The following is a 15,360-nucleotide window of genomic DNA, read 5'->3' on the forward strand; positions in this document are numbered from 1 at the left end:
TTGGTGAGCACAAGAAACGTCTTTCAAAATGAATTTTTTTAAATGTACCGACCCAAAACATTTGAACAGTCTATCCTGTAGCAATTTTAGAAGTGCACCTCAAAAGGAACATCACTTTACAGTAACAGACAGACAATATGAACAGAAAGTTTACCTTAAATTCACTTGGCACTATGAGCTTTGGCGTCTCTACCCCAACCAGAGCGTCGACACCACAGAAGATCAAAATGGCCAGGATAATGGCAAAGTCACTTATGAGCTTCCTCACCTAAGATGACAAAAACAAACAAAAAAACTTTTTTAGGAGCTATGTAGTGTGCATCACACATCAGTAGTCTCTTACCTCAACAACTGCAGTATTGATCAGGATCAGAAACTGAATTGTCAAAGCAATTGTCTACCTGCCCACAGTTTATGGATTGAGGCAGGGTTTGGCTAAATATCGATTGCCTCTACACATGCAGTATGATTATTGACAAATCCATCACAAACACGCTACAGATTGAGAGTGTGGCTACTTACAGTAGTAGGAAAGAATGGGCTGGTCTTAAATTTCTTCAGACACATGGAGCAGGTGTAGGTGCCGAAGAAAAGGATGAAGGACATGAGGGTGATGTCGGGCACAAAGTCACAGGCTTTGCCCACTAGCTCCCCTCCATATTTCAGGCATTCCTTCTTTGACAGGGAGGACCAGCTGGCATTCAAGCGCTGCACAAATGACACAAAAATACATAATCAGAATATCAAACCTACAGATGTCGACTTTTAAAATAAAATTTCAGTTCATTCACAGAAAATCGTGAGATCCCCAAGCTGAGAGACACTTGTGTTATGAACAAAGACTGTTACAGAACATCAAACGCTCTCTAGTTTCTGTTTTGTTGTCTTCAACCTCTCTGAAGTTGGACAATGACTCTGTTACTGTTCAAGTTTACACAAAAGGTGCGAAACATGAGCTATGTCTCATTCAGTCCACAAAGATGTTGGCATGGATTTGGGCTTTATGTTTCATTGATCTTAAAATGAGGACTCCATCTGAATGAAACCATTGTCATAGAGATCTTTCTCTATTATTCGCAGCTGGGAGATTGGTTTGGCTATAGAAGAGGACAAGACGTCAGCCAGGTCTGGAGAAAATGTTTTAGGAAACAGCCAACAATTTAAGGATTAAAAAGCACTATGCATTTTCTGAACAAAACCAGAACAAGGAAGTTTTCTCTAATGTGTTGTCCACGTTCTATTGGGTGACCTCAATTAATCTAACATGTCTTAAGACTGGAATGCAGCACACTACACAAGTTTTGCAGTCTGGAAGAGTCAACGCTAGTTGCTGAAGCCAGTCTGCAGATTTGGACAGATTTCACAGAAAATCGCAATGAGGTGCATGTCTTTGTGATCCTCAGTCGTTTTACTCTGTAACCATTTACAAAGCCTTTACACATATTTCAGTGATGTTTTAGGGAAACACTTACTGTATCACTGTAATTTACAGTCCAGATAATTGTTGAATCAAGTGGATCAGAGAACACATCTGAAGAATTTACTGAAAAACACAAAAGGTCAAAGGTTTCAAACGCGGCCTTCAGAAAGAACCAAAAACATACAGTGGGGCTCAAACATCTGAATCCACTACTATAGAAATAAAAATCCTATTTAAACCAGGAAATAAACAAAGTTTTAGGATTTCAAAAAAATCGGAACGTTATAAAATGTAAAATAAAAAAATAATGCAAATAAAAATACATTTGAAAAATGCAACAAAAAAAAAGAAGGTTTTTGCTAGTGGTCTAATTTTGTTGACCCAATTTACCTGTAACATTTGACTAGTAAATAATATTTTTTATTTGTACTATTTAGCACTCTTGACTCAAGACTCGAGATGATCTCATTTATTTATTTTTATCCTATAGCCACATTTAGCCTCTGAGACATGTGACTAAATACCTATGACTCATATTCATGAGAATCAGATAATGCTTTAATGAGTTTAATGGCCACTTAAACTTTAAACACACATGACAGATTTCACAAGCAGACGTTCACACAAGAAGAAACATTTTATCGTGGTTGCGGTTAAGTTAAATGCAGCATACGTGCTGACAATCCCCGCAATGGCCACTGTAAACATTCACCACTTCTCAACAGCATTAATCTTTAAAGAGTCTCTTTGCTGGGTTCCCTTAACTGGAACTAATTTTCACACAGCTGTTGTCCCCTCTGCGCCATCGAATTGAAGAGAAGTCGAGGGAGGGCGAAGAGGAGCAAGCAGCGGTTCAGAGGAAAGCAGCGTGAGTGGAAGAGAAAACCACCCGCCAGCCGGACTCTGTACAGTCTTAATTCACCACACGCATGGAGGAGATTAACCCCAAACCGCATCACGTCCACATCCGCCCCAGATCGCTCCTTCATTCCTACTGAGGCCACCACACACACAGCCACTAGCACAATAAACAGATCTATCATCTGTGAACAACAAGTGAATGTCAACACCAGTGCCACAAAATATCACACCAATACAAAGAAATGAAGTAATTATTACTTCAGAACTTCGAAAACAAAATTTGTAATTGTTCAGCGGTATGCATATCAAACGGCCCCAGTGGAGACATTGTTTAGAAGTGAAGTGTGATAATTGACCAACACATTCTTTCACACCAATATTAAACCTGCAAGCAAAAACAAAAACATGTAAAGTGACAGAAGACAGCAAGTAGTTTCGGAAATGGAAAATAAAGTTAAATCCCTAAAAAACTGACTTGACTGGAGCTGCGGTAACACTAGAATTTGAGCAAGCAAAATTTCTATGGACACCTCAAAGGCCGTAATATGACGTCACTCTGTGATGTCTTTTCTAAAAACATAAATCAATATGTAATACACCCAAGACATAAAAGTATTCAATCTACTCCACTTGACTGCAACACTGCAATCCTGCTGATTTAAAGATACTCCATGTAACTGTTAAAAAAACAAAAACAAAATAAATACAACTATATAATGAACGAAAACACCGTGTACATCACAAACAAATTCACATAACCAACTTTGCGAAATCTGCATGGGGAAATATTTCGCCCTCATGTACAATTCCCGATGGATGTGGATTTCTTCCGAGATTAACAGCAAACATTTGCCAAACAACAATAAATGTGACTATACTGTACCTTTACACATAAAAAAGTGACTTGTATACAACTAACTTGAGATTTGGGAATTGAGAATACAAAAACAAGTTACATGAGACCTGGGACTTGTAAACAGTCGATTTGAGAATTGACATTTAATGAGACCTAAAAATCGTCAACCACTGACTCGAGACTTGAATTAGACTTTGTCTTCAAGACTCAGATTTAGAGACAAACTCAACAAGATTTATGAATCAAACCTGTAGTGTTTAGAAACTATTACCAAAAGACTTGACTTGGATTTGTGACAAAAGACTTGACTTTACAGACACATGTGATTGTGTTTGGGCAGTGCAGTTGCAAAAGTAAACCATATGGAGCACTACTGTGTCATTCAAATTAAATGAATAGCATCACTATTTATATCCAGAATTTTTTTTTTTAATGTTATTTATATGTGGTGTTTTAATATGCTTTAATATGTTTTAATAAGACAAACCATGTGCAAATCCATCAGTCAAAACCATTGCAGAGTATTTTCTCCTTAAAACCGCAGTTTACCAAAGTTAGCTACGTCGCAAACATCAAGCGTAGCGACAGTTCTGGCAGGTCACGTTAGTCAAGCTAGCGCATCAGCTGACTCTCAGCTGATCCACGTGTACCTATACGAATACGCACGACGCCTATCACTGTATACAGTACGTATACAATTATCAGCAGCTATCGCGTTCCTCAGGAGCTAACTACCCTCCTCCACCCCCAGCTCCTCCTCTCACCCAGTCACGATTTGGCATTCTGATTCTCCTTGAATCAGAATAAATTCTCGAATTATGCTGTACTTTAAAATCTTGAATTAATTATATCTGCATACATTCATGTTGGTTCTGTTTTCCCTAAGGGGGGTTATTGCTGGTCTCCCTGCTCCCATCCATGCTAGGCTGCATGGATGCGCAGGGAGTTCTTGCCCAGAACGGAACCATACCGCCAATCCAAACTGTATGCTAATTGTCAATTGTATTTGACGATAGTGGTCATGACAGAAATTTTGTAACCAATCTCAGTCACGTGCTGGTGGGCTTGAGCTGCAAAGCAGGGGAGTATAAAGAGAAGCCAGGTTTTCCCATTATATTTTTCTGTTGATTTGAAAAATCTGGTACATTTGGCAAAAAGGCAGGTGAATTATGTATAATGTATATTACGATGTTATGATGAACTATATGCCTTTCTCCACTGACGTTCTAAGTTGTTCAAAGCGTTTCTAAGGATGCTGGTTTTTAGAAGGCAGCTATCTGACTCTGAGACGGTGAACGGGGACGTTGTTTGTGTAACATTAGCAACACATTATTAGCTGTCTGATAACGTTGTCAAGCCAAAGGCTAATCATATCAATTGCCGTTATGTGTCCGACATAGAGAGAAATACATAAAATGCATTACCAATCTGATACATCGACTTGTAGATGAGCCTGTATAATTAGCTCTCCTCTTATTCAGTTTCTGGTTCTTACATGGCTGAAATAAAACAGTATTTCCACTTGCCATTGTGCAGCGTTTACTACAGTAAAGTTGACAGAGTGGATCAGGTAGTCCGAGCTACTGTGATTGAGTGGAGGCGGGAACTAATTTGCATATTCCGCATACACTAAATGAAGCAAGGGTGTACAGGAGTTACATTCAATGGGAGATAAAAAATTTTTTTAAATATGTCATTTTAAGGATCAAAGATGAATTTAAGGGATAAAATGATTGACTACAGGAGAACTTTAAGACAAAAACAACTAGGGGTGGGGGAAAAAATCGATTCTTAGATGCATCGCGATGCGGACGTGGACGATTCTGAATCGATTCACAAATGGCGAAAATCGAATAAAATAACTTTTTTTTTTTGAAAATCGATAATAACGCAATATTGACGGAACGCAAAAGACGGAACTCTGAAGCGTGGAAACAATATTGTCAAAGCTTCCACCCGGCTCGGAAAGGGCAAAGCGCATTACACAATCAATCGCAACTTTTATTGCCAAGGATTTGCGTCCAGTCGTTGAGAACCAGGGCTTTCACGCTATGTTGCACACTTTGGAGCCGAGATACAACGTCCCATCTCGGAGATATTTTAAAGACACAGCGATCCCCACACTCTACAACAAGACCAAAACCGAAGTCATGGAATCACTGAAGAAAGCTGGGTAGGATAGCTGTAACATGTGATGCGTGGACATCCGTATTTTATGTTAATAGAGATTCAGAATATGTTGAAGTTTGTTATAATTTGTTATTGTTTTGATTTTTACTGTAGTGAATTTACTGTTGTGAAATGGAAAATCAATAATCGCTAATCGAGAATCGTTAATAATCGAAAATCGACTGTAATCGAATCGGGACTTCAATAATCGTAATCGAATCGAATCGGGAAATCAGACAGATTAACCACCCCTAAAAACAACCCTGTGGGTCTAAACTATCACTTGAAGACCAGAAATAGTACAACAAACGGAAAAGTTAAATATTTATGCTGGCCATATTTATAAAACATTTGCCAGATGTAGACCTGCACACCTTTCAAAAACAACTGGATCATAAGCCGGACATAAACATACATCCCCATCAAACTATTGTGCTTCCATTTGTGTATCAGTATAGATTAAGCTATCTTCAATAAAATGTATATTCATACTCAAAGCAAAATTGCTTTTCAACTACTAGGTAGCCAAGCAGGGGAATGAAAATATGGTCACTGCATTTGAGCTCAGAGTAGCACCTTTTGAATCCCAACCAAGGGGAAAAAAGATCACTTTGTGCTACATAATATTTGCTTCACTAAGCAAATTAATGTTACATATGCATCAGTAATCTTTTTTTCTTTTTTTTTCTGTTTGGTCAGCACTCATAGTTTCTTGCATCTGGTGTGGACATATGGGAGGCTTAGGAAGACGATTAATAATTTAAGGTAAGTTTACAATCTTGCAAATGAATAAAGGTTTAGTCGGTTCAACTTGCATCTAAACATTGAAAGAAGAAAACATCAGATAAAGAGAAGTACCAGATCTTACCATCAGTGGGAGCCATACACATGCAGTCATACTGCGTGACATAATCGATTTTATAGTCTGGGTTGATTGGGTAATAATGGGTAAACTTCAGCATCTTCTTGAAAGCGTCATAGATGAATATGAAGCTGATGAGTGACGAGAAGCCCTCCTCTGTAAATCGGGTGAAATACTGCACCAGGAAGCTGGCATCAGTGGCCACCAGGACCAGACAGTAGAAGGCCGACCACAGGCCAATCCAAAGACGGAACTCTAGGTAGTCAAAGTCATTTTCCCTGCAGAAAAAAGTATGGATAGAAAATGAACTCATGTCTCCCCACATTCAAATCATACATTTTATGTTTTTAAAAGAAGTCTCTCACCAAGGCACCAATTATTTGATAAAAAAATACAGTAAAAACAATAACATTGTAAAATATAAATACAATTAAAAATAACTTTTATTCTTTAATGTATTTTAAAAAGTAATTTATTCCTTTGCTGGCAAAGCAAAATGTTAATCAGCAATTACTCTTCAGTCTTCAGTCACATGATCCTTCAGAAATCATTCTGATTTGCTCGAGAATAATTTCTTATTATCAATGTGGAAAACAGTTGTGTTGCGTAATCAGCCCGGTCTCACCCCAAAACGTCATATAATGACGGGTCTTGACCATACGTCAACATACGACGAAAAGGGTACCCCTATAACGTCAATATGAAATGCAGACATAAGCGCACCAGCAGCGCCTCCTAGCGGTACCCTAACGCATACCTAAACCCAACCATACCCGAATCGTCACACATGGACGTTAAAGGTTACCCCTTTCGTCGTATCTTGCCGTATGGTCAAGACCCGTCAGTATGTGACGTTTTGGGGTGAGACTGTGTTAGCGTAATATGATTCTGCAAACTGATCGTTTTTTTAAGGATTCTTAAAAGTTAAACAGCATTTATTTTAAATAAAAAATCTTTTGGAACATGCTAAATGTCTTTACTGTGATTTATGATCAATTTATTGCATCCTGGATAAATAAAAGTACACATTTATTTTTTATTTTCTTTTAAAATTCTGAATGACCCCAAACTTTTAAATAGTTAAGTATTAACTAAATAAATGTAAGTAGTGCATATATGACCAGCAATGTAAATCAATATGCATTGAACACTTCTGCTTTATTTACGGAATATTAGTTTCAGTTAATTACAAAATGGTCAGTTAGTTTGTTTACATTTATTTAGCAGACTCTTTTTTCACAGCGACTTACAAATGAGGAATAAAAGTGATTAATCTTAAGAGAGCAATAAACACGAGAAGTGCTAGTTTTATAAAGTGTCAGTCAGTGTTCAGAATAGTGCAAATTACAACATGGAGGGCTTAAGAAATAGTGATTTTTTTTTTTCAGATGCAGTTAAATGCTCATATAAGAGTTTTTAGCTGTTTCTTGAAATTTGTCAGGGATTTTGAACAAAGATGATCAAGCACCTGCTGAAGTTGAAGAGCAGCCTTTCAAACACCAGCACTGGCCCCGTACTGCTGAGAATGATCAGGGGTTGCCCACCCAGGAGACAGAAGATGGCTCCAGTGACCGCTGTACCCAGAAAGCTCTCCAGCACACCCTTCACCCAATACACAATGAAGAAGAGTCAAAGGGTTATGGAAAAACCCAACTGAAGCTCAGTCACAATCACGTTCCCTGCCAGGAAAGTCTGTTTAAGTAAGGGCTAATGCCCGACGAGGTGTCCATTGTCAGGTTTTAATGGACAACGGCGAGGTGTGAACCGGAAGTCCATTAAAACCTGACAATGGACACCTCGAAGGGCATTAACCCCCTTATACCATGGTCACTTGCCAAATAACACATTTTTAAAACATTAGTTTATAATTTAATTAGTTTTACAATCGAAATCTAAAGTTACAAGTTACAAACAATAACTTGGTTTCCTTGGTTACGCCTGACAGTTTATTTAGGTGTCCTCTATCACTTTTTAACAGACACCCTGCAGCCAATCAGAATCGAGTATTCACCCAGACCATGGTATAAGCATGTTTAAATCCATATTTGGATGGGACAAGCTTTCCCTGAGAAGGTTAAAGGAAATTCATCATCGTTCACTTTGTGATTTTTACAGAGGATGTGTGAGAAGAAACAAGCTGCACAGATTTGCAAGAGATAATTTCACAAAGAAAATTGCCACTGCTTTTCAGCTAACTCAAAGTTACTCACCGAAATGGCTCAGTATCTATTCTTAATTAATCCCTTATTCCCTGTTATTTATGTACATACTGTTAACAATAGTCATATTTCAATTGATTTATTATTCATATCGAGCAAACGTTATATACCTTAATTCAATAAAAGGATTGTATTACCCATAAATGTAATTAACTGATGGACTTTTTAGATCGCATGACCTTCCGAAATGCCCATATTCAGAAAACAGACACTCCCACCTCAGTAATAACTAGCCATGTCCAAATTAGTATATTAATTCACTATATAAAGTATGTAATTCACATCCTGCTAAAATAGTGCTTATGATAACTGTTGTGTTGTGAACTACCAATGAAGAGATTTGCTCTGCAATTTAAATCCCATTTGAATCAATCATGTTTGTGTTTTTCTCACACAATCTAAGTAAAAATGACCAGATAATGGCAGATCCCGTTGAAATGAGAATGTCTGTGGTTGTGGTATATTATTACCACTTCATCTGTCTTTTGACTTTTATCAAAAACTGTGACCAAAGCCTGCTACACCTTCATTAAGGATATAGGCCTGTTGTTGAGTAAAATGACAAACAACAGTTGGTGATTAATATACCGGTGGTCCTGTCATCCATTTGACGTAAATGGAATCAATAAGGGGAGTCTGATCTACTCTGGACTACTCAGAACAGACACTGTAGTCTACATCTTAATTAATTTCCTCATTTAATGTTATAAGGTATTTAAAAATAAATAGATCCCTCTAAACTGCACCAATTTGCTAGCTGAGGTGTTTCCCTGAGCTTAAATATTAACTAGCCAATGATATGTGCAGTAGATCTCAGCATTTTTCTTTAGAGGGGTCATGAACTGAGAATTAAAATATTCCTTGATCATTTGACAGGTAAGAGGTCGGTATACTATAAAAATATCCTGTTTCAAAACTTCCTTGTTATTCCAAAAATAGATTTTATTGAAACCAAGGCCAGAAAACGACAGGCTCTGAAAAGTGTGGAATTATGACATCATAGGGCGTCGAAAGACCGGTTTTGCAGACGAATATCAACGCCTACGTCTACATCACAGCGTCTTTGGCCCCGCCCACTGGCACTTTAGTGAATAGTGACATGAGAACGAGAAAATATTGAAACAGGATCAATAACATTATCATCCAAGTGATCCTAATGCTAAAAGTGTTTTTCTCAACTATGTGAAAGTCTCAGCAGTGCAATATTTGTTTGTATTCTGTACATTTCACTATAGATTACAGTATTTGGTAATTCAGTCACAATTTCGGCTCAGGCTTTGCAAACATACTTTTACGATATGGATCCGTCAGCAACGCCACAAACATGTAAGTAACCATGTTTATTTTAATGCTAAATGAGCAGTGATTTCTGATGTGTAATTACCATATTCAAGTTCAGACAGATTTTCTTTGTTCCAAAATCGTTTAATACTGTTTATGCATCAAGCCAGGGACAAAACGATCAACTTCACATTATTTATTTTAGTAGCATGAAAATTATTTGTTCTTTAAATTGTGATTAAATTATATACAGAAAGCGATCAAAGAACACTCCCCTTACAATCGCTAAAGCTGTTAATCACACAGCGCGAGATTATCTGGACACTTGCCACAACTCCAAGTATGTAATAATTATGCCGTTACACTGCACAACGAAGCTCTTACAGTATTTACATTGTGATTGCATTATAATTTATGATGAAAGCATTCATGAGAGTGCAGAAATCATGCTGCAATGATGAGATCACTGCATTCATGCGTTCAACAGACGTTGTCATCACTCATCACTGAAACCTTTCATGTGTTGGGAATAGATCTAAATATAATACTATAAGCATATTCGACAGCTGTAATAGTAAAAACTAAGAATTCAAGAGGGTTCCACATTAATATTATTATTATTATTTATTTCATATGCAAAGATGTCAGCCAATCACAGCAGTGAGCGTTTCCACTGAAGTCTCACAGCACACACGTCCCTTCAAACAGAGCATTCAAATCAGAGGCTAAATTAGCCATTTATTTCTAAATTGTGGGGGGAAAAAATTTATGTAAAATGTAAAAATTATATTAACATTATGGGCCCTATTTTAACGATCTGAAACGCAAGTGTCAAAGTGCAAAGCGCAAGTAACTTTGTGGGCGGATCCCGGCGCTGTTGCTATTTTCCCGGCGGATAAATTACTCTTGCGCCCGACGCAAATCTAAAAGGGGTTGGTCTGAAGTAGCTTCATTATTCATAGGTGTGGTTTGGGCGTAACGTGAAATAAACCAATCAGAGCGTCCTCTCACATTCCCTTTAAGAGCAGACGCGCTTGTTCCATGGCGGATTGCTATTATAACGGCGGATTTGCCAGCGCACGCAGGAGCGGTTCACAGCTGAGGAAACCGACGTTCTCGTCAGGGCTGTAAAACACAGAGAAGTGACATTGGGGATGATGGGAGAAACCCACCCAAATTAGGTTAAACAGGCGTATAATTTGGGTAAATGTGTAGCCTAATCTAGATTTTTTTATTTTTTTTATCTAGATAGATCTTTTTCACATCTTCACGGACATACCAATGATTTCCCTCGTGTGTTAATATTTTTCCTTGTAATAATGTATGATTTGCAAAAATGAAAACTGCTGCATCTGTTTATATTAGAGAATCAAAGTGGATGCGGGTTAACATTATGGCCAAGCACGCGCCCTTAAAATACCACATCACTAACGCGCAACGCGCCACTGTCTTTAGACTGTTTTTTTCTTGGTCAATGGCGCAATTGCTTTCTAAAACTGGAAAATAGCACCATTGAAGTTTTGCGCCGGAACACGCCTCCTCTTTGCGCTGAACCGCCCCCGCGAGCGCAAGTTCATTTCCTAATTTACCGACGTGCGTCTGTGGAGGGAAAAGTCCGCTGTGCGCGGGTGCAAAATAGGAATGATACATGCGTCGGTGTTCAAAGTCAATTGCGCTGGGTGCAAGATAGGGCCCTATAACTGTACCTCAGGAAACATTATAAAATAATCCAAAAAATCCAGTTCATGACCCCTTTAAAACAGCTAAATACGTATATGAACTGAGAGACTTTAACTTACTAACATGACCTTTGAACTAGTAGTAACATTTCAAAAAAAGGACAGAGAAGAAGGTGCTCCCAGAATGCGTCAGTTAAAGATTGACTCACACTGAATTACATTGTAATCTCTGGCAATGTTGGACTGATTCTTATTTAGGAAGGCTCAGGCACAAAGAGCATAATATGGAACATCCATGGCACACAATAGGAAATTAAATTCCCTATGATTTGAGGTAGAATCTTTACCTGCATGTTCTCTGTGGCGTCACCCAGTAATCCTCCGAACGTGATGGCATTGGTTACTGTTCCCAGGTAGATGAAAAGAATGGCAGACAAAGACTGGATGTGTAGTGCATCGTAGAAATCACTGAAGAAAAAGGGGGCTTTTCTTTTGATATCAAGAATAAGGCCTCCACAAAACCTAAGGAACAAAATATGATAAGAGTTAATTCTTATACTAAATATATACAGGTTATCTTATTCTACCTTCTTCTATTCAATTTTTTTTTTTTTTACAGTGGGATTCAAAAATCAGAACATTTGGGATCCAATTTCAAATTTTAAACATGGAAATAAACAACAAATAAATAAAACAAGCAATAAATCACAAAAATATAATGTTATAACATGCAATGCATAAGAAATATTATAATATACTATTTCAAGGTCAGTAATCAAAAGCAATAGGAGGATACACCAAATACTAAAACATTATGAAATGAATTTTAATTGTATTAATTATTATTAAAATATTGTTTTATTTTTTACACTAATTTTAATGCTGACAATATAATTTTGCAAAGAAAAATGCTCATTAGTGGACTTTTAGACCATATATGAACAAAGTAATATTTTAAATAGTAGTATGATTATTGGTATTATGAATTGGTAACATCACAAAACAAAATCTATTTAGCGCAAAAGCAGTACTAATAGTACGAGGCAGTTATTTGCCAAAGTTCAAGGTGTTTCCAAAACCAACAGCGGGAATGTACTGTACTAGAAAAACCAAATCTAATGTTAATAGTCTGTTTCTCATAAACAGAGCACATGCTGACTCCAGTGTTTGCCTAATATTAATATAAGTCTAGTCATTTAGAAAGGAGGAAAACAAACCTTTATCTGAACTAAACCATGGTGTTCAGAGAGCATAATCTGTTCCTTGAGAATAATTTATACAAACATTAACTCACTTCCCCGTCTTCTTTAGCTCATCGCCTACTGCGTGCCCCCCGCCCCCGTCTCCACCGCTGTGAGGCGTGTCTCCATTCATCTGTGTGCTGTCCCCTCCGGCATACATGTTCTTTCTGGACAACATAACAAACAAATGGATATTGTTGAACAAGACACTTCAATGTCATTAATGTCCTGAAATAACTTATAGAGGAGGAAAGAAAACAGAGAAGGAAGAAAGATGACAAAAGACACACTCGTGGCCTCTTTAGAAGTCATTTTAAGGCCCCCAGCCTGAAGTTAACTAAACATCCTGCAAACTTGTACCCTGGTATCCCACACAACTGTGCAATATGAAATAAAAATACAAGATAGACATGGTAATACCATGGTATTCTTCAAATTACAATCTAAATGCCATGATATATGAATATGGTACATATCCAATCATCCATATGGTGTGATAATCATTTAAACCAAGAAATGATAGCGAACGAAAGGATGATAAACTGATAAAATGATCACACAATAGATAGAATGATAAAACAACAGATAAAAACGAGATAAAGAGAGAGAGGGATTAAACAATAGATAAAATGTTTGATCAACAGATAAAACAAAAAACAGACAGAAAAAAAGATGAAGATGAAAAAGTTAAATAAAAAAATAAGGACTGGGCAATAGATCAAATTAAAGATGATAGACACAACAAGCTAAAGTGATTGATGGATGGATGGATGTTTTATGAACGACAGACAGACAGACAGAATGTGAAGCAGTTCAGACTGTTGTTTACATTCAACAACCCGTGAATGCATGTACGAGGACTGCTGTGTGTAATGTGTTGTGTACACTGTGTGTGATGCTGGTGTGACTGCATTCCGCGGGCACACCGCTCTGCTTTTGGTATTTAGGTGGCAGGATAAAACGGCAGCCTGCTGTCACTTCACCTGAAGCTAAAGAGAGGTGATGTACTTCATCTAATTAACCGCTGCTCTGCTCTTTCACACTGAATGAATGAATGGCCTTTGTTCGCACAGAGCTGGCTGCCTGGCCTTTGAAACTACTTCCTGACCATGTGTGACACACCGTATATAGCTTAAATTTTATATATATATATATAAAATTTAAGCTATATACGGTGTGTTATAAATATATATAAAAAATAAGCTATATACGGTGTGTCACACATGGTCAGGAAGTAGTTTCAAAGGCCAGGCAGCCAGCTCTGTGCGAACAAAGGCCATTCATTCATTCAGTGTGAAAGAGCAGAGCAGTGGTTAATTAGAAAATATTATAAAATATAGTAAAAAATGAATAAATAAATATAAATATAAATATATAAATATATATATATATATATATATATATATATATATATACACACACACACACACACACACACAGGTATATAATTTATATTTATTTTATATATAAATTATTTGACAAAGGGACAGGCTCAGAAATTATATCTGGCCATAATTTGAGTAAAAATAGGAACATTGACAGAGTTTGATGTGAGATATTGGTGGGGCTTCAGCAAAAGTTATTTGCTGAAAAACATCAATTACCTTTTATCTGAGGATGGCAGGGATTTTGGAGGCTCTATCCTGATGGCAGGGTCCCACTCTCCAGGAGGGAGGACGATGACCTCATCCAAGAACTCGTCAATGCCAGCGAGGAGATCTTGTCTGTCCTTGGCTTTGTACGCAATTTCATGGAAGACCTTGATAAGAGAACGGTGATTACTCGCTAACTTTCCCTACACAATCCAATCCAACAAATCCAAACACAAACCTTTTTTCTTTTCTTTTTCAGGCACAGCTACACAGTATCAGAAAATGTAGGCTACGTTTACACAGTCAGTGTTTGGGATTAACAAATATATAGGTGTGACTATTGAATTGGCCTGTTAAAATCAGTTTACTGTACAGGAGTGGCCCAAATACTTTTTTTTAGATGAACAACAGCCCCGAGTAACTCATACAATCTGTGTACCAAACTCTAAAAATGTAAGAGGAATTAAATGATTAAGTTGAAATACTAAATTATTAAGACTAAAGCTGAAACTAAAATAAATCAAAGCTAAATAGAAATTTTAAAAATAAAAATGACAAAAACAACAGAACTACTAAAACTTAAAACTACAAGTGAAACTCGAAAAATGTGAATATCGTTCAAAAGTTCATTTAATTGAGTAATTCAACTTAACAAGGAAAAATAATATATTATGTAGACTCATTACATGCAAAGTGAGATATTTCAAGCCATTTTGTTATAATTTTGATGATTATGGCTTACAGATTATGAAAACCCCAAATTTTTTCATAAGCTGTGAGCCATAATCATCAAAATTCTAACAAATAAAGGATTGAAATATCTCACTTTCCATGTAATGAGTCTATATAATATATTAGATTCACCTTTTAGGTTGAATTACTGAAATAAATTAACTTTTGCATGGTATTCTAACTTTTTGAGTTTCACTTGTAAAATTAAAACAAAAACTTAAAGCAACAGTAAAATAACAATAGTTCTGTTACAGAATGCAGTTTTCATAAAGAAAAGAAAAAATTAACTCAACCATATTTAGCACTCTAAAACAGGATTGAAACAGTTTTCGGCTAAGATGAGACTCTCCATGTACCTCATCAGACATCAGGGTAGCGATTGCTCTACCAATTTCATGGTATGACTTGGCTTTGCCTTTGGGTCCAAGCAGAATGAACAGAAATCTGG

General features: G+C 37.0%; 1 protein-coding gene across 10 annotated transcripts in view; it reads right to left on the minus strand.

The window, feature by feature from the left end:
• Positions 1 to 15,360, minus strand: part of slc4a4a (solute carrier family 4 member 4a) — a 74,043-nt gene that overhangs the window by 8,852 nt on the left and 49,831 nt on the right. For all 10 annotated transcript variants that reach the window (XM_079608709.1, XM_079608715.1, XM_079608714.1 and 7 more), the window contains 9 exons: positions 15,269 to 15,356; positions 14,193 to 14,347; positions 12,642 to 12,755; positions 11,695 to 11,869; positions 7,637 to 7,770; positions 6,175 to 6,446; positions 1,473 to 1,543; positions 523 to 708; positions 155 to 268 (listed from right to left, as the gene is read on the minus strand). In XM_079608709.1, the coding sequence (XP_079464835.1) occupies positions 155 to 268; positions 523 to 708; positions 1,473 to 1,543; positions 6,175 to 6,446; positions 7,637 to 7,770; positions 11,695 to 11,869; positions 12,642 to 12,755; positions 14,193 to 14,347; positions 15,269 to 15,356 (1,309 nt within the window). The remainder of the gene's footprint in view (positions 1 to 154; positions 269 to 522; positions 709 to 1,472; positions 1,544 to 6,174; positions 6,447 to 7,636; positions 7,771 to 11,694; positions 11,870 to 12,641; positions 12,756 to 14,192; positions 14,348 to 15,268; positions 15,357 to 15,360) is intronic.

This window comes from Phoxinus phoxinus (assembly GCF_949152265.1).
Source record: "Phoxinus phoxinus genome assembly, chromosome: 3".
Lineage (NCBI taxonomy): Eukaryota > Metazoa > Chordata > Actinopteri > Cypriniformes > Leuciscidae > Phoxinus > Phoxinus phoxinus.